Source organism: Salarias fasciatus, unplaced genomic scaffold (assembly GCF_902148845.1).
Source record: "Salarias fasciatus unplaced genomic scaffold, fSalaFa1.1, whole genome shotgun sequence".
Taxonomy (NCBI): Eukaryota; Metazoa; Chordata; class Actinopteri; order Blenniiformes; family Blenniidae; genus Salarias; species Salarias fasciatus.
The window spans coordinates 195,948-220,979 of NW_021941391.1; the positions used below are offsets into that span (position 1 = coordinate 195,948).

The 25,032-nt window shown below is 54.2% G+C and overlaps 1 protein-coding gene across 1 annotated transcript; it reads left to right on the plus strand.

The window, feature by feature from the left end:
* The first annotated feature begins 3,578 nt into the window (after nucleotides 1-3,578).
* Nucleotides 3,579-21,093, plus strand: elac2 (elaC ribonuclease Z 2). Its single transcript, XM_030087619.1, has 24 exons — nucleotides 3,579-4,060; nucleotides 4,284-4,334; nucleotides 4,448-4,518; nucleotides 4,635-4,699; nucleotides 4,763-4,820; nucleotides 4,914-4,982; nucleotides 5,078-5,164; nucleotides 8,616-8,668; nucleotides 8,794-8,852; nucleotides 8,932-9,004; nucleotides 9,523-9,635; nucleotides 9,707-9,805; nucleotides 9,876-10,014; nucleotides 10,318-10,403; nucleotides 11,474-11,595; nucleotides 12,821-12,911; nucleotides 13,109-13,247; nucleotides 13,316-13,354; nucleotides 13,494-13,603; nucleotides 14,066-14,165; nucleotides 19,116-19,236; nucleotides 19,348-19,426; nucleotides 20,068-20,212; nucleotides 20,575-21,093. The coding sequence occupies exons 1-24, from the start codon at nucleotides 3,699-3,701 to the stop codon at nucleotides 20,821-20,823; spliced, it is 2,580 nt and encodes an 859-aa protein (XP_029943479.1). The 5' UTR covers nucleotides 3,579-3,698; the 3' UTR covers nucleotides 20,824-21,093.
* The last annotated feature ends 3,939 nt before the right edge of the window (nucleotides 21,094-25,032 follow it).

Below are 25,032 nucleotides of genomic sequence, written 5' to 3' on the forward strand. Positions count from 1 at the left end.
CCGGCTGCAGGCCCGACATGGCAGCGAGTCAGCGGGGGTCAGGAGGTCAGGAGGTCAGCAGCAGGTCAGGAGGAGGTCAAGGTGCCTGGTGCAGCAGGCCCCGCCCCCCCAGCTCCTGGTGCAGCAGGCCCCGCCCCCTCCGTCAGCTTCCAGATGGAGACTGGAGGAGGCTGCAGCTCCCCCTGCTGGAGCCTCCCGGCCGCTGCTCCTGTCTTCCAGCCGGAGAGAATCGACCCCGGCGCCGCCAGGCAGGGCCACGGCGTGCGCTCCGACGGGTGGAGTCTGGGAATCACGCTGGTCAGTCCTGCGTCCGGGCGAGACCCAGCCAGCGCTGAGTGTCTGGACTGACCTCTGTGTGTGTGTGTGTGTGTGTGTGTGTGTGTGTGTGTGTGTGTCCTGCAGAGGGACGCCTTCATCCAGATGTATGAGCAGCGTTCGGTGGACGTTGTCCTACATCTGCAGAATCCTGGACCAGATGCCGGCCTCGCCCAGCTCTCCCATGTACATGGACTGAGGGTGGAGGCGGGGCATGCTCCACCCTGCCCCGCCCCCCCACCCCCCACCCTGTCTGTCTCGTCCCGACGGAGCGACGGCAGCAGAACGTCTCTCTCTCTCATCTCAAAGACACTGTCCCTCATCCTGGAACCCAGCTCCTGGTGAATGACCCCCTGACCCCCCCCAGCGCTTTGCACACAGTACTATGGTACTTTGCTGCACGACGTCATTACCGAGAGGCGTCTTGTGAGCCAATCTGCACCACGCACTCACACACACACACACACACACACACACACTCACACACACACACACACACACACACACACACACACACACACGCTCAGTCTTGTATTTCTATTCTTGTGGGGACCGTCCATTGACTCCCATTCATGTCTAGCCCCTAACCCTGACCCTTACCCTAACCCTAACCCACACCACAACAAAGCCTAACCCTAAAGAAATGTTTTTGCACTTTTACTTTTTTCAGTAACAACAACATGGTCAAGAAAACACTGTTTCTCCTACTTAGGACCGGAAAAAGGTCCCCACAAGGCACGTCGTTTCACGTTTTGCTATCCTTGTGGGGACATTTGGCCCCAACAAGGATAGAAATACGAGAACACATACACACACACACACACACACACACACACACACACACACACACACACACACACACACACACACACACACACACACCAACGGCGCGGAGCAGACGGGGCTGTTCAGACAGCGGAGCACGGCCTCTGATTGGTTCCTGAAGAGCGGTCCGCGCCTTCCGATTGGTCGGAGTTTTTACTGTCCTGTGGCCGCGACAGTGGTCAGATTTTTTCCGTCCACATAAAGTACTGACTTCTCCCAGGGGGCAGGGAGCGTTTCACTCAGGATGACAAGAGGAGCTGTTGGACAACATCGCCGACCCGAGCTTTAAAGCCCAATATGTTCTCCCCACAAGACAGGTCAGTATGTGAGCACATGAAGCATTTTTCATCATTTCACCATCATGCCCATCCTAAGAGTGTTCTTTGCTTTGCCTCTTTTAGGCTTTAAAAGCTATGGTGGAGAAAAAACACAAGGAGTCCAGAGAAAGCCAGAGCCGTGGCCTCCAAGCCGGCCTCTGTCTGACATCCGATATGTGGACCTCGATAAACACTGATGCAGATTCGGCGGCGACGTGCCGTTTCATCGATGCAAGTACTGCTTTGTAATTCTGTTATTGAATGTAGTCACTAATGACATCCTGCTTTTCTGCCTTTCTTAGGTAGAAACTCTGGCAGCGATTCAACAGCACAGTTCAGCAGACAACAACCCAGAACGTGGCTGCCGACGCAGCGACTGACGTTCAGATGGACCATTCTGCAGAGCCCTACTGGAACAGACGACTAAAGCCCTGTTTCAGTTTGTTCACACTTGCTACAAAAACCCTTTGTACCCCGGCCTCATCTGTTCCTTGTGAAAGGGTCTTTTCAAAAGCCGGAGAAATACTGTCCAAAAAAAGAAACCGCCTGAGCCCCAGCACAGCTGAAAAATTGATTTTTTTGAAATGAATAAAATGTTGTCCCTACTTTGCTTTTCATGTTGTCACTAGTAACACAAGCACAGTCACAAAACAAGTAGCACAAGCACTTAAAGTTTTATTTATCAAGCCCGTTTTATAATTAAAAAAATATCAAAGCACTTTACTGAAAACCAGAACCTGACCCCGATCCAACTGTCCAGCTCCAAACCTCACCTTCCTGCTCAGTTTGCTCCCACTTCCCCCCTTATCCCTGCTATCAATAAACCCACCCTGTATGAAGTATATTATTGCTTATTGGCAGGATCCGTTCAACACAATTCAAAGCTTCGCTTCGGCGCTCTGCTTGTTTTACTTCCATTCGTCCACTTGATGGCGCAGTAGAGCAAATGAAGCACCATGAGGCTTCGACCCATGAGGGAACCAGTTGGATGGAAGCCTCAGTGGTTCATGAAGCTTTTTTTATTCTTATTGAGAGACTGTACAGGACAGACAAACATGAAGTATTCAGACCGACACACCGTTCACCTGTCGCTACACTCAGAGGTCTCCGCTCTGCCGCCAGGGGAGGCCTGATTAAACAAGAACAACAGCGTTCACAGGAAAATAGAAAAAACAACAATAAGCAGCCGGACCAGGGACTTCCTGATCCATCAGATCGGTGCAGAATTCCTCCATGAGAGCCAGAGTCTTTACAGCCTTTAAGTTTTCAATGTTAGCGAAGCTTCTTATGTAGAGTTTTAGCTCTTCTGGAAAGTGGCTCCGGTTCGGTTTCTTCTCCGCCCATTTCATTCAGTGGATGTGAAACCTCCCCAGCAGTATCATCAGCTGGTTAACAGGGGTGTTTCCTTATTCTGGTGGAAGTGGGTGTTAAAAGAATGAGGATCTCCTGGAGGCGGACGGTTCCTTTGGTTCTATTTGACAAAAAACTCCAGCTTTAGTCCAGGCAGTTTGACTGAAGCTCCGCTGAGAGAAGAGCTGCTGGACTGTTTCATCTCCTTTGTACAGAAACAGCAGCTGGAGTCTGTGTCTAACTTCAATCTTTGCAACGTTTTTTTAGCTGCATGATATTATGAAGGATTTTCAAGGTAATTTCTTTGATTTTATGATTGCAGACCTTCTCTCCAGCCTCCAGGCTGTTCCCCCATGTCTGGAGCTCCAGCAGGATGCTGCTGCAGCTCCACCTGTGGGTCCAATATTCTTTCTGATTCATTTGTTTGAACATTTATTTATATCCATTCCACTGATTAATATGTGATTTTCAACTTTCTGAGTTTGTGGGTTGAATTTGGATCCTAATGAATGAATCCAGCCGTGGTTCATGAAGCTCCATCACTACTGATATCACTTTACTGGAACGGCTCGGCAGGCGGACAGACTCCTGTTCCGCTTCGGGAGGATTCTCTGCTGTCGTTTCAATGTTTGTTGACAAGAGGACATCTAGTCCCGCCTCTTCCTAAATACTGCGCTCTGATTGGTTTATCCACCTGCTCATCATCTCTACATCCAATGAGCGTCTGAGAGTTTCAAACGTCATCATTATTCGCCGGAAATAGAGTCACATGTCGTCCTGCTCTGTAGCGGTGGGCGCTCCAGTGACCCGCTGCGGGGATCAGTTCGGCTCGGTCCGGTCCAGCTCGGCTCGGCTCGGCTCGGCTCGGCCTCCGCTCCGGACGGGTTTATTATGAATCTGGTCCCCGTGAGACTCCGGTTGTGGACGTCTCTGCTGGTGAAAGGCGGGTCTCTCTCAGGTCTCTCTCCCCGTGGTCCGGATCCGCTGACCCCCCCACGTGGTGGACCCGGCCTCCCCCGGACCGTGTCACTCCTCTTCCGGACCATGGCGACCCAGACCGGGGGCCGCGTCCCGGAGCAGCAGCCCGTGCCCCGGAAGACCAGGCAGAGGGAGCCGCTGCGCCGCGTGAAGACCAAGGAGAGCCGCGGGAAGCGGCGGGACCAGCACGGACCCAGCACCGTGTTCCTGCAGGTGGTCGGGGCCGGGACCAGGGACAGCCCGGCGGCGGTCTACGTCTTCTCCGAGTTCAACAGGTCTGTCGGTCCCCCGCACGTGATCCGGACTCACCTGATCTAGACCCTGGTGATCCGGACTCATCTGATCTAGACCCTGGTGATCCGGACTCACCTGATCTAGACCCTGGTGATCCGGACTCGCCTAATGTAGACCCTAGTAATCCAGACTGGCCTAGACCCTGGTTATTGAAGCAGCGGGTGGAGCAGCGGGACTGACGGACCGGTTCTGCTTCCTCTGCAGGTATCTGTTCAACTGCGGGGAGGGAACCCAGAGACTGATGCAGGAGCACAAGTGAGACACACACACACACACACACACACACACACACACACACACTCTCTCCACCTGCTGACCCGACTGTGTGTGTGTGTGTGTGTGTGTGTGTGTGTGTGTGTGTGTGTCAGGCTGAAAGCGGCTCGCCTGGACAACATCTTCCTGACCCGGCTGAGCTGGCAGAACGTGGGAGGACTGTCAGGTCAGTAGCGTTAGCATTAGCGTTAGCATTAGCATTAGCACTAGCATTAGCGGTGCAGCCTGACGTCCTCGTCCTGCTCCGTGTCCTCGTGGACTGACGGGCTGTGTGTCCTCCAGGGATGATCTTGACGCTGAAGGACACCGGCGTCCCGGAGTGCGTCCTGTCCGGACCGCCGCAGCTGGTGAGGAATCGAACCGGCGACCGGAGGGGCGTGGCTCCGACACTCACTGTCTCTGTCCTGCAGGAGAGCTACGTCCACGCCATCAAGTCCTTCTCCGGCCCGCTGGAGGACATCCGGCTGTGTAGGTGGAGTGTGTGTGTGTGTGTGTGTGTGTGTGTGTGTGTGTGTGTGTGTGTGTGTGTGTGTGTGTGTGTTGACCGCTGTCTGCCTGCAGCCGTGCGGCCGTACACCGAGGGGACGTACGTGGACGACACCATGACGGTGGACCAGGTGCCGCTGTTCGGTGAGTCCCGTCTGTCCCCGGTCCAGAACCGGTCCAGAACCGGTCCAGAACCGGTCCGGTCCTCTGAGGTTCTGCTTCTGCTGGTTTCACCGAAGCCGATAAGTCGTCCCCCCAGAGGAGCCCCACCCACCGCGACCAGGACCACGACCGGGACCAGGACCAAGACCAGGACCAGGATCCAGGTCAGTCCCGCGGGGCTCCGGCCCCGTTTGGTTGTTGAGGTAAGAACCGGGTCTGGAGGACTTCAGGAGGACGTGGAGGAGGACTACCGGCCTCCCTGAGTCCTTCAGTCTCTGGATGAGGGACCGTCTTGTTGACTGGTCTCTGGACCAGGGCGTGGCGGTCGGGGACAGAACCTCTGGACCGGCAGACCGGGGCGGTGGTTCCTCTTTAAAAAGGGGGGCCGGAGGTTGTGGTCCAGCTACAGGGGCTCAGACTCCTCAGCCTCCCTGGGACAGTCTAGTCCAGGTTCTGGAGAGGAGTGGACTGAGAGTGGAACCCCGGATCCAGGAGGAACAATGTGGTTTTGGTCCTGGTCCTGGAACCCTGGACCAGCTCCAGACCCTCCACGGGGGCTCCAGGGCTCATGAGAGTTCAACCAGTCCACATGAAACTGCTGAGCCCTTTTTTTCTCTCAGCGTCCCCTGTTGAGAATAGTTCCTGCGGCCATGGGTTGACGTGACGGTTGTTGCGCACTTCAGTGTTGCCGGCACCGGAGCTGCATCCTCCATCAGCTGCCAGTCCTCGCCTTCCAGCTCCTCAGACAGTGGCGGTCTGACAGCGCCGCCCCCACGGCCCCCCGCTGCTCCGTCAGCCTGCTCAACATGTCACTGACCGAACGCCACCGGCTTTTGCAGGATTGGATGAGTTCCTGAGGCGGCAGCTGTATCTGTTGGTGCTGTGCTGCGAGCGCTCTGCTGCTGATGTGGTGGAGGTGTTGCACAGCCTGCTCGTTCATGGAGGTGGAGAAACCGTCGAACGGCCGGCTGCAGAGTGTGAGCCAAACATGGAACTGAGTGCCAGCTGACTCGTGTCGGACTGTTTGCTGAGACAGTATTCCGTGCATTATCGTGTTCACGAACGGCTGCTCACCCGGCGAGCCCCCGTGTTTCCACAGCTTGATTCAACTCATCGGCTGAATTACCGGCCGTCTGTCTGACCGGCAGGCAGGCCGTCTGTCTGACCGGCAGGCAGGCCGGCTGTCTGACCGGCAGGCCGGCCGGCTGTCTGACCGGCAGGCAGGCCGGCTGTCTGACCGGCAGGCAGGCCGGCTGTCTGACCGGCAGGCAGGCCGGCTGTCTGACCGGCAGGCAGGCCGGCTGTCTGACCGGCAGGCAGGCCGGCTGTCTGACCGGCAGGCAGGCCGGCTGTGTGAGCGGCAGGCAGGCCGGCTGTCTGACCGGCAGGCAGGCCGGCTGTGTGAGCGGCAGGCAGGCCGGCTGTCTGACCGGCAGGCAGGCCGGCTGTGTGAGCGGCAGGCAGGCCGGCCGGCTGTCTGACCGGCAGGCAGGCCGGCTGTGTGAGCGGCAGGCCGGCTGTGTGAGCGGCAGGCAGGCCGGCTGTGTGAGCGGCAGGCCGGCCGGCTGTCTGACCGGCAGGCCGGCCGGCTGTCTGACCGGCAGGCCGGCCGGCTGTCTGACCGGCAGGCTCTCCCTGAGCAGGACTGGAATATGGTATCCTGGCTCGATGTGCTTTATTAGCTCTCTAAACCCCTGTCCCTCTGCGACATGTACTGGCAACATGTCTGCGGCACCCGCTGGGTAGCGCCCCCTGCCTTCCTGGAGTCCCTCGACGTCTCAACGCTGTGCTGCCTGCCGGCTGAGCTGCTCGCTCCTCGCAGCTCGGCTGAATGTCACGTATTAGAGGATAATTTAGTGAAGTTTAAAATACTTCCACAGATTGTGCATTTGGCGTCTTTGTCGTCATGAACCAACTTGTCTTGTCGTTGTCAGAGCAGCTTCTTCGGTGTTACTGCATGTATCAAGAACGTCTGGCGTCAAGCGCGCCCTCATGAGGGCTTGTGGGGAATTATAGGTTCAAAACGCAATTAATTGCAAGTAATTCATTTTTATCGAGTAATTTCTTTTCAACAATTAATCGCTAATCGATTAATTGTTTGCATCCCTACCGGTCAGTCTATGTTGTACCCTCACCTCTGGTCCCGAGTCTGGGTCAGGACCCAAAGGACCAGATCCGGATCAAGAGGCTGAAATGAGCTTACTCCGTAGGGGGACTGGACTCCCTTAGAGAAAGGGGGAGGAGCTATGTCACCAGGGGAGGAGCTACGTCAGCAGGGGGAGGAGCTGGGAGTGGAGCTGCTCCTCCACATGGAGAGGAGCAGTGAGGAGCTCAGCTCCTCTTCAGGATGGAACCTCCTGGAGCCTCCCTGGGAGGAGATCTGGACATGTCCCACCAGGAGGAGGACCTGAGGAAGACCAGGACACTCTGGAGGGACTATGTCTCTGGGCTGGACTGGGAACAACTGGATCCTCCAGAAAGAGCTGGAGGAAGAGTCTGGGGGCAGGAGGTCTGGGGGCAGGAGGTCTGGGGGCAGGAAGTCTGGGGACAGGAGGTCTGGGGGCAGGAAGTCTGGGGGCAGGAAGTCTGGGGACAGGAGGTCTGGGGACAGGAGGTCTTGGGACAGGAGGTCTGGGGACAGGAGGTCTGGGGACAGGTAGTCTTGGGACAGGAGGTCTTGGGACAGGAGGTCTTGGGACAGGAGGTCTGGGGGCAGGAAGTCTGGGGACAGGAGGTCTGGGGGCAGGTAGGGCTGTCACAATTATTACAATAATCGTTAATCGTGATTTTTTTTACATAATCGCGAATATTTTTCATATTCGTGATTATCGTGAATTATTTATTTTATCCACAAAGTTACATAAAACTCAGAATCTGACGTCATGGTGGAGCGCCAGCAGCGTCGCAGCCTCGCTCGCCCCGCCCTTTCCCTCTCGTCTCGGCTGGACGTTAGCGAGGCTACCTAATAACGTGGAGGGTGAGGAGGTCCTGGTACCAGGGTAGCGCTGTGGATGCATTTCAGTTGTCAGCCCAGCTAAGGGAGCCCAGTGACGTGGAGGAAGCCATTTGTCCATTTTGCCGTAAAACTGTCCCGGTCAAAAGCGCTAACGTGCTAATGCTAATACTACAGCGATCATCAACTGGCAGCCCACGGGCTGAATACGGCCCGACGAACCGTCCAGGCAGGTCCGCGACTGGATTCCAACACACAGACACACATGCGCCCCCCCCCCCCCAACATATTCGTCAATTGTGATTTTTTTTTCCTGACAGTTAATCGTCTCCTACAATTCCTAATTGTGACAGCCCTAGGGACAGGAAATGTGGGCATCTCTGCTCAGACTGCTGTCCCCCGCAACCCAGTGCTGGATTAGCAGTAGAAAAAGGATGGTTGGATCAATCTGTTTCCATGGCAACGACAGAAACATGAGATGCTGTAGTTTCCATGTCGCCCAGCAGGTGGTGCTGTTGGTTCTTCAGGAGAACACAGGAAGGAAACAGATGTGAATGAAAAACACCAGTAAACAGTGTGAACAGCCAATCAGTGATGTGAGCAGTGAGTGAGTGAATGAGTGAATGTGATCAGATCACAAACTGAATCTCCTCTTCCTCCAGGAGAGAGACGACCGACCAGAGACCCGTCGTTAGTGGTGGCGTTCATCTGCAAGGTACTGTGTGTGTGTGTCTGTGTGTGTGTCTGTTTCTGTGTGTGTCTGTGTGTGTGTCTTTGTGTGTGTCTGTGTGTGTCTGTGTGTGTTACATGCTAACCTCTTCTGATGAAACATGTTTCCAGCTTCACCCGAGGAAAGGAAACTTCCTGGTCCCTGAGGCGAAGCAGCTGGGGCTTCCTGTGTATGTAGATGTGTGCGTGTGTGCTTTTGTGCGCGTGCGCATGTGTGTGTGACGTTAACCTGAAGCTGTTGTGCTGCAGCGGCACGGCGGCCATCGGCCCCATGATCGCCGCTCTGAAGGCCGGCAGCAGCATCGTGTTCCAGGGGAAGGAGGTAGGGGTGTGCGTGTGCGTGTGCGTGTGCGTGTGCGTGTGCGTGTGTGTGTGTGTGTGTGTGTTTTCTTGTATTTCTATCCTTGTCGGGGCCAAATGTCCCCACAAGGATAGCAAAACGTGGAACGACGTGCCTTGTGGGGACCTTTTTCCGGTCCTAAGTAGGAGAAACAGTGTTTTCTTGACCATGTTGTTGTTACTGAAAAAAGTAAAAGTGCAAAAACATTTCTTTAGGGTTAGACTTTGTTGTGGTGTGGGTTAGGGTTAGGGTGAGGGTTAGGGGCGAGACATGAATGGGAGTCAATGGACGGTCCCCACAAGGATAGAAATACAAGACTGTGTGTGTGTGTGTGTGTGTGTGTGTGTGTGTGTGTGTGTGTGTGTGTGTGTGTGTGTGTGTGTGTGTGTGTGTGTGTGTGTGTGTGTGTGTGTGTGTGTGTGTGTGTGTGTGTGTGTGTGTGTGTGTGTGTGTGTGTGTGTGTGTGTGCGCGCGCGCCTGACGTCCCCCGCCCTCTGCAGATCCGCCCGGAGCAGGTGTGCACCCCGGCAGACCCAGGCCCGGTCTTCCTGGTCCTGGAGTGTCCGTCGGAGGACTTCGTGGCGGCGCTGTGGAGCAGCGAGCAGCTCAGGAGGTACCAGACTCCGGGGGGTTCGAACCGGATTCGGCCGGTTCCCAGACCGGCTGAAGCTGTCCCTCCTCCAGGTACCAGGCGGCCGGACCGGAGGACCCCGCCGTGCTGGTGGTCCACATGACTCCGGAGTCGGTGCTGCGGTCGGACCGGTACCAGCGCTGGATGGAGAGGTGGGTCCGGCTCCGCCCGAGTCCCCTCCGCCCCCAGAGCCCGACTCCACCCACAGCTCCGCCCCCGCAGGTTCCCGTCCGGCACCGAGCACCTGATCCTCAACGAGCACGCCTGCACCGTCCACAACGTCCGCAGCCACAAGATCCAGGCCCAGCTCAACATGATCCACCCCCACATCTTCCCCCGGCTGCACACCTGCAGGGCCCAGGTGAGCCGGTCCAGGACCACGGCCTGGGGGGGCGGGGGGCAGATGCTCTATAGTCTGACCAGAGGAGAAACCCTCATATCAGCACCAATAGTCTCGTACTCAATCAGGGATCAGACACATCAGGTTTCTGGTTCAGCTGTTCTTCCAAAGCGGATCTTTGGTTCCAGAACCTCTGCAGTGAGAACTGAGCGTCATTCAGTCAGGAACCGTTACCGCTGTGCGGTCGGTGTTGTCGGTGCTGTCGGTTGTGGAGCAGCTGTTCATGGAAGCGCTGCTTCCTGTCCCACTTCCTGTCCCCCTCAGGAGCCCCAGGCCGCCCTCCACGTCCCCAACGTCCGGGCCGAGTGTCTGCTCAAGTTCCAGCTCAGACCCGTCCTGGAGTGGCAGAGGTGGGTTCCGGTCCGAGGCCCGGCACCAGAACCAGTCAGTCAGTAAACCGCTCCGTAATAAAAACCGACTCGGTGAGTTTGGTTCTGGATAGACCGCCGGGCTGCTGTCGGTTCTCCTCCCGTCTGTGCTGAGAGGAGAGGCTTCACTCTGTATCTGTTCACACCTGAGAGCGCTGGCTCACCAGAGTGAGCCCTCCTGTCACTCCGCCCATCTTTCTCCCGGTGTGAGGCCCATAGATATCATATAAAAACTAGATGCCTTAAGGCGGAGTCAGCAACGTCGTTCACTGGCGGCCATCTTAGGACCGTGGGCCACTCTGGGCGCTCTGTGTAATCTAAGGGAAGGTGAGGGATTTACACTAACTAAAATACTCAACTCATTAAATTCTTGACGGATTTACAGACAGTTTGATTTATTACTAACGTTACGTTGCTATGATGCAGACTAAATGTTCAAAGCACAACTTTTTGTTTTGCACACAGTTAAATATCTACGTGTCTGACGTTTATAACAAACCAAGTCGTTTGCTCAATTTTCAATCGATTTTCAATCTATAGCTATTTCAAAGTTGACGCTCCATTGACATTAATGTGACGAGTGAGTCAGCGGCCCTGTACCAAGATGGCCACTACGTGACGACGTTAGTCCCCATTGGGTTACATGAGCCATCTAGTGTTTGTATATATATCTATGGTGAGGCCCAGGAGGCTGCTCGCTGCTATGCTAGCTGTTAGCGTCTAGTGCTGCCGGCAACACCGTGAGCAGTGGCGGGGGCGGATATGGATGAAGGGACAGAGAGAGGGTTCTGAAGAGAACGCCACAGAACCAGGGGAACGTTTCATTTTCAGACCTGAGGAACAACCTGAGCCCGTCAGTACAGAACATTTGATCCAAGGTTCTGACGACGGAGGAGAACCGACCAGCATGGAGCAGCAGGAGCTTCAGCCTGTAGGGGGCGCTCAGCGAAACACCGAGGAACGGAACGTCTGCTGAACTGGCATTGTGTGTGTGCGTGTGCGTGTGCGCGCGTGTGTATGTGTGCGTGTGTGTGTGTGGGTGTGTCGTCCAGAGACGCCATCCCGTCCTGCAGCTCTGAGGACTTTGTGAAGGAAGCTTCAGAAGTGCCGAACTTCCTGTCGGAGGTGGAGCAGTGCAGGAAGCTTCTCAGCAGCGCCGCAGCAGAACCTTCCGGTCAGAACCGAACCCGGAACCCGCTCCCCAGATCGTCACGGTAACGCCGCGCTCCCCAGATCGTCACGGTAACGCCGCACTCCCCAGATCGTCACGGTAACGCCGCGCTCCCCAGATCGTCACGGTAACGCCGCGCTCCCCAGATCGTCACGGTAACGCCGCGCTCCCCAGATCGTCACGGTAACGCCGCGCTCCCCAGATCTTCACAGTAACGCTGCGCTCCCCAGATCTTCACAGTAACGCTGCGCTCCCCGGATCGTCACGGTAACGCCGTGCTCCTGAGATCGTCACGGTAAGGCCGCGCTCCCCAGATCGTCACGGTAACGCTGCGCTCCCCAGATCGTCATGGTAACGCCGCGCTCCCCAGATCGTCATGGTAACGCCGCGCTCCCCAGATTGTCAAGGTAACGCCGTGCTCCCGAGATCGTCACGGTAAGGCCGCGCTCCCGGGATCGTCACGGTAAGGCCGCGCTCCCGGGATCGTCACGGTAACGCTGCGCTCCCGAGATCGTCACGGTAACGCCGCGCTCCCGATATCGTCACGGTAATGCTGTGCTCCCCAGATCGTCAAGGTAACGCCGCGCTCCCCAGATTGTCAAAGTAACGCCGTTCTCCCCATATCATCACGGTAACGCCGCGCTCCCGAGCTCGTCAAGGTAACGCCACGCTCCCCATATCATCATGATAACGCTGCGCTCCGGGAAGTGTGCTGCTCCTCTGTTATCATGGAACTGTTGTACTCATCATGGACTGTGTGTGTGTGTGTGTGTGTGTGTGTGTGTGTGTGTGTGTGTGTGTGTGTGTGTGTGTGTGTGTGTGTGTGTGTGTGTGTGTGTGTGTGTGTGTGTGTGTGTGTGTGTGTGTGTGTGTGTGTGTGTGTGTGTGTGTGTGTGTGTGTGTTCTTGTATTTCTATCCTTGTCGGGGCCAAATGTCCCCACAAGGATAGCAAAACGTGGAACGACGTGCCTTGTGGGGACCTTTTTCAGGTCCTAAGTAGGAGAAACAGTGTTTTCTTGACCATGTTGTTGTTACTGAAAAAAGTACAAGTGCAAAAACATTTCTTTAGGGTTAGGCTTTGTTGTGGTGTGGGTTAGGGTTAGGGTAAGGGTCAGGGTTAGGGGCTAGACATGAATGGGAGTCAATGGACGGTCCCCACAAGGATAGAAATACAAGACTGTGTGTGTGTGTGTGTGTGTGTGTGTGTGTGTGTGCGCGCTGGGACAGGTCGGCGGTACCCGGAGGTGGTCTTCCTGGGGACAGGTTCTGCTCTTCCCATGAAGATCCGGAACGTCAGCGGGACTCTGGTGAACATCAGGTGAGAGCCCGGCTCTCCCTCTGGTCCAGGCTCCAGCATGTTAGCATTAGCCTAGCCGCTAGCGGTGGGTCCGTCTGCACCGAGTTGCCTGGAGGAAGAAGCTCCGAGATCGGGACTGGGGGGCAGGGTTGGGACGGGTTCTGATGGTCCGGGTCCGGGTTTTGACGCCCCGGGTTCTGGCGGTCCGGGTTCTGCAGCTCCACCCAGGCCCTGCTGCTGGACTGCGGCGAGGGAACGTTCGGCCAGCTGTGCCGGCACTACGGAGACCAGGTGGACGGCGTCCTGTCCAGGATCTCCACCGTCTTCATCTCACACCTGCACGCCGACCACCACACGGTGAGCGCCGTGCACAGTGGGCGGGGCCGTGCGGAGTGGGCGGGGCCTGACCAGCTGACTCTCTGCAGGGCCTGCTGATGCTGCTGTACCAGCGGGAGCGAGCGCTGGTGAGTGACGGAGCGCCGCCGCCTGTCCTGCTGTCTGTCCGTCTGTCCCCGCCGTTCGTCCCGCCATCTGTCCTGCCGCCGTCCGTCCCGCCGCCGTCTGTCCCGTCGCCGTGAGGCTGAGCCTGTCCTCCGTCCCCAGAGAGCCGTGGGGAAGCCGGTGGGACCCGTCCTCCTGCTGGCGCCGGTCCAGATCATGTCCTGGCTCACCCAGTACCACGACCACTGCCAGGAGATCCTCGGCCACGTCAGGTCAGCGCACCTCATCTTTCTCTGAAGTCATGTGACTGAAACATGAGCGTTCTGGTTCTGGTTCTGGTTCTACCGCCTCGGACCACCAGGTGTCACTGTGGCCGCAGAACCGGACCCTGCAGTAGAACCAGGTCTCCCACAGAGCCTAGAGGGAAGAAGGTCCTGAGAGACCAGAACCCGGTCCAGAACCCGGTCCAGACGGGTCCAGCTGCTGTGGAACCGCAGACCCTTAAAGACTGGGTTCTCTTCCGGGTTAGAACTGACGGAACCAACGGTTCCTCTCAGAACAGACGCTCGAGAAGTCACTGTTCTGCTGACTGTGACGTTTTTTCAGAAGAGTTCTAGATAATCTAGTCCCGGTTCTAGGTAATCCAGTGACTGTTCTAGGTAATCCAGTGACTGTTCTAGGTAATCCAGTGACTGACCCTCTGCTGGATGTTCTCCTGGTTCTCTCTCTTGCAGCCTCATCCCGAACCGGTTCCTGTGTGAGAACGCCGAGACGCCCAGACCCAGAACCCGGTCCCTGATCCAGACCCTGCTGAAGCAGAACGACCTCCAGCAGGTCAGAGGCGGACCCGGTTCTCCCGGAGCGCCCGGTTCCTCCGTCCTCTCTCCGTTCTAGCAGAGCTCCCCGTCGGCCCCCTGGCGTTCTGTTGCCATGGCGACGCAGGTTCTCCTCATACCTCTACCTCAGGGGTCGCAGCGTTGTTGTCCTGGAGCCACTTTAAAACGTTGTGATCAGTGTGAGCCGTTATCAACTGAAACACAAGTTCACACAAAATACCAGAAGATTTCCAACATACCTGGAAATTGACTCCATTCAGATAAAGCACAAACACCGTATCTTTAAAGATATGTTTTCTGTTAATAACTCCAAAAAGTGCTTTCATAAACTTTGTGCTCCGCATGCCGATGTTTCGAATTACCTGGTGCCCATGCTAACTGGTGACCAACAGACTGAAACCTGCAGTGGTTCTGGAGAACGTCCAGTATCGACAGGTCCAGTGAGTGTACAGGTTCAGAGTCTTCAGTGAGTCTGACTGTAACAGCTGCTGTTATCAGCAGGTGTTCACACAGACCTCCGCCGGCACTCGTTAACAGGGGAACCAGTTAATCCATAACACCGGCCGGGCGATCGCTGTATTCTGCGACTGAGCTCTTTGAACAACTCGCTGTTTCACAGTTTGCTTCCATCTCGTCTCTCCAGGGTTTGTTCTCTTGGGGTTTTCATTAGAAATGTTCTTTGTTCGTTTATTGTCGTCGTTCTATATTTTACAGTTATACAGTTTTTCTCCACTGGTTTGGCTCTTTTCTTGAAACTGAAATTACATTTTCAAAACTCTGAGATCATTTGGCAAAACGGTGACAGTTCAGCTGAACACCGGAGTTCCCTTCCTGGAGCTCTTCTCTCTCCCAGAACCTCTCACTCATGTTTCAAAGCTTCATTTCTTTCCCTTATAAACAGTCAGAGCCTCCAAAACGTAAAGATCCTTCTCAACAGCTTCGGCTCACTTCCCAAAACAGACCGGACGTTCTCAGTTCTCTTGTCAAAAACCACCTGGACGGTTCAGCAGAACCACGCTTCACCTGTCAGAGATCAGATCTCTTCCAAAACAGCTCACTCAGGTAGAAAAACTACATTTCTTTCTTAAACAAAAGGTCAGTGTCCTCAAAATGCTTTGTCCTCTTGACATCGTGTGAGCTGTGACAGTCAGAATGTTCAGATGTTTTGTCATTAAGGGCAGAAGAACACTGAAATGTTCCTCCTCTCCCTGTCTGCCTGGGCCCAGGGCTTCAGTCATCATGGCTCCGCTGATGGCTTTCATTTTCCTCTTTGGGTTTTTTAGCAAACAGAAAATATCGTGTATAAGAAAATGAAGACAAAAAGCATTTTACAGTAAGAAGAACCTTCAGGTTCTGATTCTCTCATACCTCATACCTCTCATACCATTTTTTATTCACACACAAAGTAACTTCCATCTATCGGAGTTCAATATGCTGTAAAAAAAACAACAACAAAGAAACAAAATAACTGGAGAGTGTCCTCAGAGAGGCAGGCCTCCGCCACAGCTCCAGTCAGCCACCAACAAGAAGAACACCGGATATGATAAAAACATTGTATTCTCCCCAACACAAACCACGTCTGGGAGAAAGGTGTTTGTTGCATGTTCATATCTCAGTGTGTTTCCTCACAGTGACCGACACTCCAGAACCCCCCTGTTTTTGTCTGTTCTGGATCCTGGTGTCCGGAACACTTCCTGATCTGGATCAGCAGCTGATCTCTCTTAGAGTCCTTGCAGAACTGACACTGTCATGTTCTCTCAGCCCCCTTGTCATTTATTGTTGAGTTATGTCCAGCTATGTGACAGACTCCCGATCTCTCAACGATAAAGAATCCTTTAAACAACTCCTGGATCCAGACAGTGATCCGGATCTTCACCAGAACTTAATGGATTCTAAGTTAGTCCAGGACCCCCCTTTCCACAGAGATTCATTGCAATCCGTCCATTACTTTTTCCGTAATGTTGCTAACAGACCAACCAACCAAGTGGCGTGATTACATGACCTCCTTGGCAGAGGTAACAAAACAAAAAGGAAAATGGTCTGTAGCCCAATTTACTGTGAATGGAGCTGGAGTTTCACAGCTGACTTCTTCACTGGTCCTCCTCCTGCAAACACGTCCATGTCTGGTCTTCATGGCACTGAAGTGTGTTTTTGACTTATTTTGACAGTTGAACAGATGATTTTGAAGGTGGCTGATACAATGAAATGATGCTGATATGTTTTGGAGAGGACGACCATGAGACTGAGAATCAATCAGTTTAGATCAACATGACCTGTTCACTTGGGAATTGTGCTAAATCTGTCCTTACTGTGCTTCATCATTTGCACAGATTTTCTGAGACATTCAGACATGTACGAAGACATTTCCAATGTGATGACATGAATGAGAAATGCCGTTCTGTTGTGAGCAGCTGCAGGGTCGTTTGGAGATTTGTCCACATTGTTTAGAAAATGTAATTTCAGTTTCAAGAAATGAGCCAAACCACTGGAGAGAAACTGTATACTAATGCCCAAAAAAATGCCAATTTAACCCCCGAAACATGCACAAAAACTCACCAAATGTGGCACGCACATCGTGACTGGAGAAAAATTTCATAAAACACCAAAACGAACACCATCGGCTCTCTAGCGCCACCTATATCCCAAAAAAGGACCAAAACAGTCGCTACAGCCCGCAGGAATGTCGTAGAGAGAGCAAACCAACACTCACGCGTTCGTCTCACCAAGATCTACACCCCTGACCTAAATCCAACAGGAAGTCCACAATTTCCCTTTCAAAGTAAAATTTTGATCAAAATCACTCCTCACGAAAAAATTATCTCCTCCGAGACCGTTTGTAGTACAGACATAAGAGTTAAGCAACGTGATAGAGGACAAATTTCTCTACAAAAGTTGTGAACAACTTTGTCAAAAGTCTCACGGTGTGGATTTTATTAGCGTTCAAAGTTGGAAGTCTGAAATCCTGCCTTGCTCCGGCCCTCATCCGTTATAATGGGGGGGGGGGAAATTCGCCTTTTTTCAGCACCTCAAACAAGTGGCGACTGTGGCTAAACCGTGACTCCTATCAACAAACCGAGCACACGTAAAGCCTCACCAGGTTCTCCCGAACAAGATGTAACATAAGTGGGGAAAATGTCATGATATATGTAGGTTTTCACAGGTATGAAAAGGGGTGCGCTCTGCATTTTTTTTGCTCTCAGTTATAATGGAGGCGGATGGGGGAAAATCTCGTGCTTCTCACAAACTGAGGCCTCTACGGTCCAAACTAAAAGTCTGACTTCTCTGAAAGCCTCACCAACTGAAAGACAACTAATTTTCCTGTCAAACGTGATATTTTTTGTTCAGTTTTGCCAAACAGGAAAGGAACAAGGAGCAGTTGTTTCCCAAACAGAAGCTTTTATTTTCTCCTCTCTCCACTCTAACTGAAATGACCATATATGGGCGTACAGTGCAGTTACACAGCTGACAGCAGCTGTCAATCAAACTCTGACACTCAGCGCCTTCATTCAGTGACTCTCAAAAGCAGATGGGAGAAGCTAACAACTCCATGTTAGTGGGTGAGAGATGCTAACGACTCCATGTTAGTGGGTGAGAGATGCTAACGACTCCATGTTAGTGGGTGACAGATGCTAACAACTCCATGTTAGTGGGTGACAGATGCTAACAACTCCATGTTAGTGGGTGAGAGATGCTAGTGGTGCTAAAAAACCAATGTGAACAGATGAGAGATGCTAACAGCTACATGCTAGTAGATGGTATGCTAACATTTCCATGGAAATGAATGCAAGATACTAACAGCTCTATGCTAATAGATGAGATGCTAACATCTTCATTTTAAAGGGTGGGAGATGCTAACAGTGCTAAAATGAACAATGCTAACGGATGACAGATGCTAACAGCTATGTACTAGTTATTATTCCGTCGCGGAAACAAACTCAAATTTGACTGACTCACCATGCACGAAAACTCACCAAATTTGGCACGCACATCCAGACTGGTGAAAAATTTTATAAAATTGAAAAATTAACCCCATCTGCTCTCTAACGCCACCTAGAAAAACTGAAATGGTCGCCACGGCCCGCAGGAATGTTGTAGAAAGATCAAACCAACACTCACACTCAGGTCAAAAAGGCTGCTGGAGTGTCAAAATAAGAGCCTCAAATCCCTTCATAATAAAAGTCAAAATTTTGTGAAAAAATGACATTTGAAACCAAAAAACACATTGACAGTTTTGGGTTAACCAGTGTCAATGACAGCATATACTACCTTTCCACAATAAAAGCCCAAAATTCCTCCAAATAAAAGCCCTTTTACAACAGAAAATGAGGTAAAATCAAGAAAATAGATGTTTACAGAGTAGCAAAACTCCCGGTGACCTGGATTTCGGCCAGCAAGGTACGAGGACGTCTCAGTCGTGGGCCGGCGGGGAGGCTCGGTCCCGACCAATGCCGCTTGCGCCTTTAATTAAAAAACTGTTTTCCAACCACCGTCGTTCTTCTGCTTGTTTTTGACTGTCCTGCTTCCCATTAACTGCGCACGTCACACGTCACTTCGTACGGCGGCGTGCATGCGCGGAACCAATAATCTCCCGTTTGTTTATTTCTGCTCCGCTGTCAGGCGGCGTCTATATGAGACACGGATTGTCGATGGGTGTAGACCGCCTCGAACAGTCAGCTCCGAGTGAAGCGGATCCGCTCTGCCCTGTAAGCCGTGGTAATGGGCGGGGCCAGGGTCAGTGCCAGGCGTTCCAGCCTTGGCGCGCTTTTCACCGGTTGCCGACCCGGCTCTGGACTGAAAGTCGGCAGCAGAACCGTTCCGCGTCGGGCCGGTTCCTTCCCCCCGTCCGATCCGTGTTCTCCGGGTTCCGCCGCAGCGGTCGGGTTCTCTGTGTCGATGTGAGAACGCGGCGTCCTGCGGTGACCTCTGACCTCTGACCTCTGCCCTGCAGTTCCAGACCTGCGCCGTGCGGCACTGCAGGAACGCCTTCGGCTGCAGCTTCCGCCACCGGGCCGGCTGGAAGCTGGCCTTCTCCGGGGACACCATGCCCTGCGAGGCGCTGGGCCGCATCGGTCAGTGCCTCCCCCCCCCCGCACACACACACACACACACACACACACACACACACACACACACACACACACACACACCCCCCGCCTGACGCTGTCCCCCCACCACCACAGGGAGGGACGCCACCCTGCTGATCCACGAGGCCACGCTGGAGGACGGGCTGGAGGACGAGGCGCTGGACAAGAGGCACAGGTGAGACGCAGGTCACTTCCTGGTCCTGGTCCAGGTCCTGGTCCTGGTCCACTCCCAGACCGTCCCAGAACCGCAGCCGAACCCTGAACCAGGAACCTGCTCGACGCCAGGAAAGTTCCTCCTCCGCCCTGCAGAGGGTGCCAGAACACAGGAGTCTGACAGAAAGACACACACACACACACACACACACACCCCTCAGGTTCTGCTCCAGAGCTGCGGTTCGATTCCCAGGAAGCTCCCTCCGGGCCGGCCGCCCTCTCTGGTCTCACTCCACTGGATCACTGGTGCAGGACTCACGGTTCGATCCCCGTGTCTCTTTGGACACTTCGTCCATCGGTCAGTACGGGCCGTGGACATGGACGCAGTGTTGATCAGTGCAGGAGAACGCCGGGAGGACACTGTCCTGAAGCTGTGTCCTGGAGCTCCGTCTCGGTGTCTTCCCTGACTCCTGCCCTCTGACCCCTGACCCCTTGCCCCCTGCCCTCTGACCCCTGCCCCCTGCCCTCTGACCCTTGCCCTCTGCCCCTGCCCTCTGACCTCTGCCCCCTGCCCCCTGCCCTCTGACCTCTGCCCCCTGCCCCCTGCCCTCTGACCCCTGCCCCCTGCCCTCTGACCCTTGCCCTCTGCCCTCTGACCTGCAGCACCACGTCCCAGGCCATCGCCGTGGGCGTGAAGATGAACGCAGACTTCATCCTGCTGAACCACTTCAGCCAGCGCTACGCCAAGATCCCGCTCTTCAGCCAGGACCTGGACCAGCGGGTGGGCGTGTCCTTCGACCACATGAGGGTGAGACGCTGAGGACGTCCCGGAAGACACTGTCTCTCTGTCTCTTAGCTTTAGCATTAGCATACGTTGTATATGTTTCGACTCCTCGTTTCCTGGTTCTTTGCTGACCAGAGGCGACTCGTTTCCTCTGTGTGAACGATTAGCATAAGCATTGAGTAGCTGCTAACAGGGACAAGGTTGACCTTTAGCATTAGCATCCCCTGAAACCAGCTGCGCTACGTGAGGCTAGCATGTCCGGTGTGAGTGACGTTAGCATTAGCCTGGATCTGACCAGTGTTAGCGTGTTTAGCTGAGGACCGAGAGCTGTATCTGTCTGTCTGAACTGCTGTTGGCGTCTCCTGTCCCTCGTCTCCTGTCCCCAGGTCGGCCTGGACGAGCTGAAGCTCCTCCCCCGACTCCTCCCGGCGCTCAAGGCCCTGTTCGCTGAGGACATCGAGGAGATGGAGGACCGGCGGGACAGGAGGGAGCTGAAGGGCCTGCGGGGCAGCGGCGGGGACGGCGGGGACGGTGAGGACGGCGAAGACGGCGCTGACCCGGGCCGGCCCGCCAAACGAGAGCGGGTGGAGCTGGAGGCGCAGCGCTGCCAGACCAAGAGGCTGAAGAGCAGCTGAGGTGCTGCGAGACGGACCGCGGGACGGACTGGCTTTCTTTCAGGGACCGCAGAGCGCTCCGTCTCTGCCGTGTTTTGGAACCTGAGTTTGAGTTTTGATGAAATGTTTTCAGAGCGAGAGACGGACGAGTCCCGGACAATTCTTCAGTCAGAGCGCGGAGGTTTTCAGTTTCAGGTCAGACCGGCGGGCTGCTCAATAAAAGACTCCGTGTGGAATTTGAGTCTTCCTGCAGCGTTTCTCCTCCAGGGGGCGCCAGACCACAGCGGAACAGTCATGACCTGAATGGAGTCACTGCTGTGCAGCAGGGGGCAGCAGTGAGTCACTGTTCTTCTTCCCCCTCATGCACACTGGATGCGGTCCGGCTCCGGCCCGGCTCCGGCCCGGCTCCGGCCCGGCTCCGGCCCGGTACACCGCAGCACTGTGATTCACACCACCTGCGGTGTCTCTGCAGTCAAGCCGGAGGAGGTTGCCAGATCTGTCGTTATCCCCCGTAGACAATTTGAAACCCGTTTTACTCAATAGAAAGCAGCCAAACCGCCGTCTCGGATGAAAATGCAGGTTAAAACCGTATTTGTATGATAAATAACACGTCATAAACACAATCATTTCATCAACCCGTCCGACGTGTTCAGAAAAGACGCTTGATTTGGAACAAACCCGCCCAATCTGGCAACACGGAGCTGCTCCGGTCACAGAGCTGTTTTCAGCCATTTTGGAGTCATTTGGCTTCTCAGCTGTGACGAAGTACAAAACGGTTCATTCTTCTAAAGCGTATAATGACTACATCATGTTGTTTGTTCTGTATTCTACCAGAAGAAGTAAAAAAATAGAATATTAAGGCAAAAACACGACAGATTTTATTTTGAAGTGACTTATTTTGGAACACGTATCGTGTTTCCTTCCGGCACCCGACTTGCTTCCGTCTGAATTGACGCGGTAGGGCTGCGGCGTCGGAAAAATAGGATCTTTGCGGAAAGAGACCGGAGCTCCGCAGAGGTTCCGCAGCCGGACCGGAGCCGGACCGCATCCGGACCGCATCCAGTGTGCATCGGGGGTTCCTGCTGGGTTCAGCTTTCTCACAATCACAATCGCAATCAATCTCAATCACAATAGTCTTTATTGTCGTCACAACAAGTTACCCAAGTTACAACAAAATTACCTGGGTTTTAAAGACGCCCAGGCAGCCAATCACGGCTCTCCGTCCTGAAAAGGAAACGGAGTTAAAGGAACTCAGACAGAAATCGAGAGACCAAAAAAGAAGGGGATGTGGCATCACTTCGTCAGTCTGTGTGTGTGTGTGTGTGTGTGTGTGTGTGTGTGTGTGTGTGTGTGTGTGTGTGTGTGTGTGTGTGTGTGTGTGTGTGTGTGTCCTCTGCTCTCCAGCCTGGTGACCTCCGTTGCCATGGCGATGTCCTCCATAGAAGCAGTCCAGAGAGGGAGGGTGGCGTTGGGGAGGGAGATGGAGAGCGACCTCGTGTCCTTTATCTTCTGCAGGGACAACGTTGGAACTCCAGGGGGCGCCAGACGCAGTCAGAAGGTTTTTGTTTTAGATTTTTAGATTTTATTTCGGTCATGAGCACAACGAACAAAAAAAATAGCAAGACATTTATGTATATACGAGTACACACACACACACACACACACACGTACATACATATACATATATAAACGCATATGAACCTATGCATGCGTGCGTACATTCGTGGTTAACATGTTGTTTGACCGAAAAGGTTCAGGGCTGAAGCCGAAGCTTCTTTTTCCACCTTTACCCTGCCGCTGTATGAGAAGAAGAAAAGCAAAAAAAACCATGATACAGGAGTCGGACCAGAGACGAGACAACAGTCTGAAGACAAGATAACAAAGGGAGTGATACGTTGTCCATTTCTTCCGATCCATTATTGCTTTTTATTTCTTCCAATCCTTTTTATTGTGCTCTCTTCCATTTTTCTTTACCCTTTCCTTTCCTTATCCTCTTTTTCCGTCTAATTTTCCTCCTCTTTCTTTCGTTCTCCCCCTTGCTGAGGCCGCTAAAAATAATACTCAAAATACATGATAAACTGAATTAAACAGAAAAAACAAAATAAAAAATAAATAATTAATGATTAGTAAATAGAAAAAAAGAGAAAAGGTTTAGCTTGGTTTGGTTCTGCAGGGTGTGTGTTGTTGGGTTTGTTTGCTATTTCAAAGTAATGTGTTCATCATCGACCCTCGTTTGGTATCATTTTTGGAATATATTGAAAGACTTTGCTCTTTTTAGTTCCTTGTCCAGAGTGTTCCACAGATTTAACCCTTTAACTGAAGTACAATTTCCTTTGGTATTCGTTCTTGCTTTTGCTTTGCTGAATATTGCGGCGCCCCTCAGACTATCTGGTCTCTCTTTGCTTGAACGAGTCCTGCGTGCAGTCTGGGGGTCGGGCACGCTTTGTACTTTGTAGCTGCTGTGTTTAAGTCATCTAGTTTCAGTGGTCGGTTTTTAATGAATGTTAAGAACCAATGTTCTTGGTGTCTGGTTTGTTTGACCTTCCGGTTCTCGCTGGTTCTCAGCTGTTCAGACAGAAGCTGAGTTTAACCCTCTGCCATCAAATCCGTCCAGAGTCCCGGTCAAATTGTCCACCTTTTGAAAGAGTTCGCTCAAACGGTCAGCCTCAGCTTTTGCCCGGTGGTTTGAAGAGACCGTCCTCCCTGGACGTCTTTAGTGGCGGTCTTCTTAGTCCTCCGGAGGATCAGCCCTGGCCGATCAGCACGAACCCGAAAATGACATCCACAGTGTCCTCGACGGACCGGGGTCCAGGCATGTGACCCCCTCCACTGTCCCCGGGCGTCCATCACATACCCAGCATGCCGAGTCCCGTCCGGACCGGCGGGATCCTGCTCCTCTGTGGAAAACTGGTCTCGGTGGCGCAGAGGGACCAGCTGATCAGGTCCAGGCCTGATACTTGATCCTTTGAAGAGGTGGAGCGCTTCGCCTGCCAGAGACCCTCCAGTCCCGGTCACGGTTCAATCCCCCTGGGACCCAGTCTGGGACCTGGTCCACACTGCTGAGGGTTGGATTGATGGAGGAGGAGGGTGGAGGTGGAGGAGGGTGGAGGTGGAGGAGGGTGGAGGGGTGAAGGAGGAGGGTGGAGGTGGAGGAGGAGGGTGGAGGTGGAGGAGGGTGGAGGTGGAGGAGGATGTCAAAAAGCTTTCCATCCTGACTTCCCTCATCTTTACAGCTTATTCTCACCCTGAGCTGTGCAGAGCAGAGCTCCTGGATCTACCTTCCCTCCATCTGGACCTGGAGAACAGGTCTGCCTGCCGGGACACCGCGGCCCGGGACATCCCCGAGTCCGGACCAGACGTCCCCGAGTCCGGACCAGACGTCCCCAAGTCTGGACGTCCTCCAGTCTGGACCGGACGTCCTCCAGTCTGGACCGGACGTCCCCGAGTCCGGACCGGACGTCCTCCAGTCTGGACCGGACGTCCCCGAGTCTGGACCGGACGTCCTCCAGTCTGAGCAGCTCTGACGGGACGCCGCCCGTCCCGCCTTCCTTTACGGTGATCGGCAGCAGCTCCGCCAGACGGAGCCCAGCTGGTCTCCTCGGTGATGCGGCTGCAGGGACAGACCTCCAGGAGGCAGCAGAGCCCAGGGAGAACATGCATCTTCTGCTTCAGGACATTCAGGATGTTCTGACTGAGCGGAGCTCCTCCCCGGCTCAGGGGTCAGGGCTGGGTTCTGGGGTCTGGGGTCAGGGGTCAGGGCTGGGTTCTGGGCTCAGGGGTCAGGGGTCAGGGCTGGGTTCTGGGGTCAGGGGTCAGGGCTGGGTTCTGGGGTCAGGGGTCAGGGGTCAGGGCTGGGTTCTGGGGTCAGGGGTCAGGGCTGGGTTCTGGGCTCAGGGGTCAGGGCTGGGTTCTGGGGTCAGGGGTCAGGGCTGGGTTCTGGGCTCAGGGGTCAGGGCTGGTTTCTGGGGTCAGGGGTCAGGGCTGGTTTCTGGGGTCAGGGCTGGGTTCTGGGCTCAGGGGTCAGGGCTGGGTTCTGGGGTCAGGGCTGGGTTCTGGGCTCATGGGTCAGGGCTTGGTTCTGGGGTCAGGGCTGGGTTCTGGGCTCAGGGGTCAGGGCTGGGTTCTGGGGTCAGGGCTGGGTTCTGGGGTCAGGGGTCAGGGCTGGGTTCTGGGCTCAGGGGTCAGGGCTTGGTTCTGGGGTCAGGGGTCAGGGCTGGTTTCTGGGGTCAG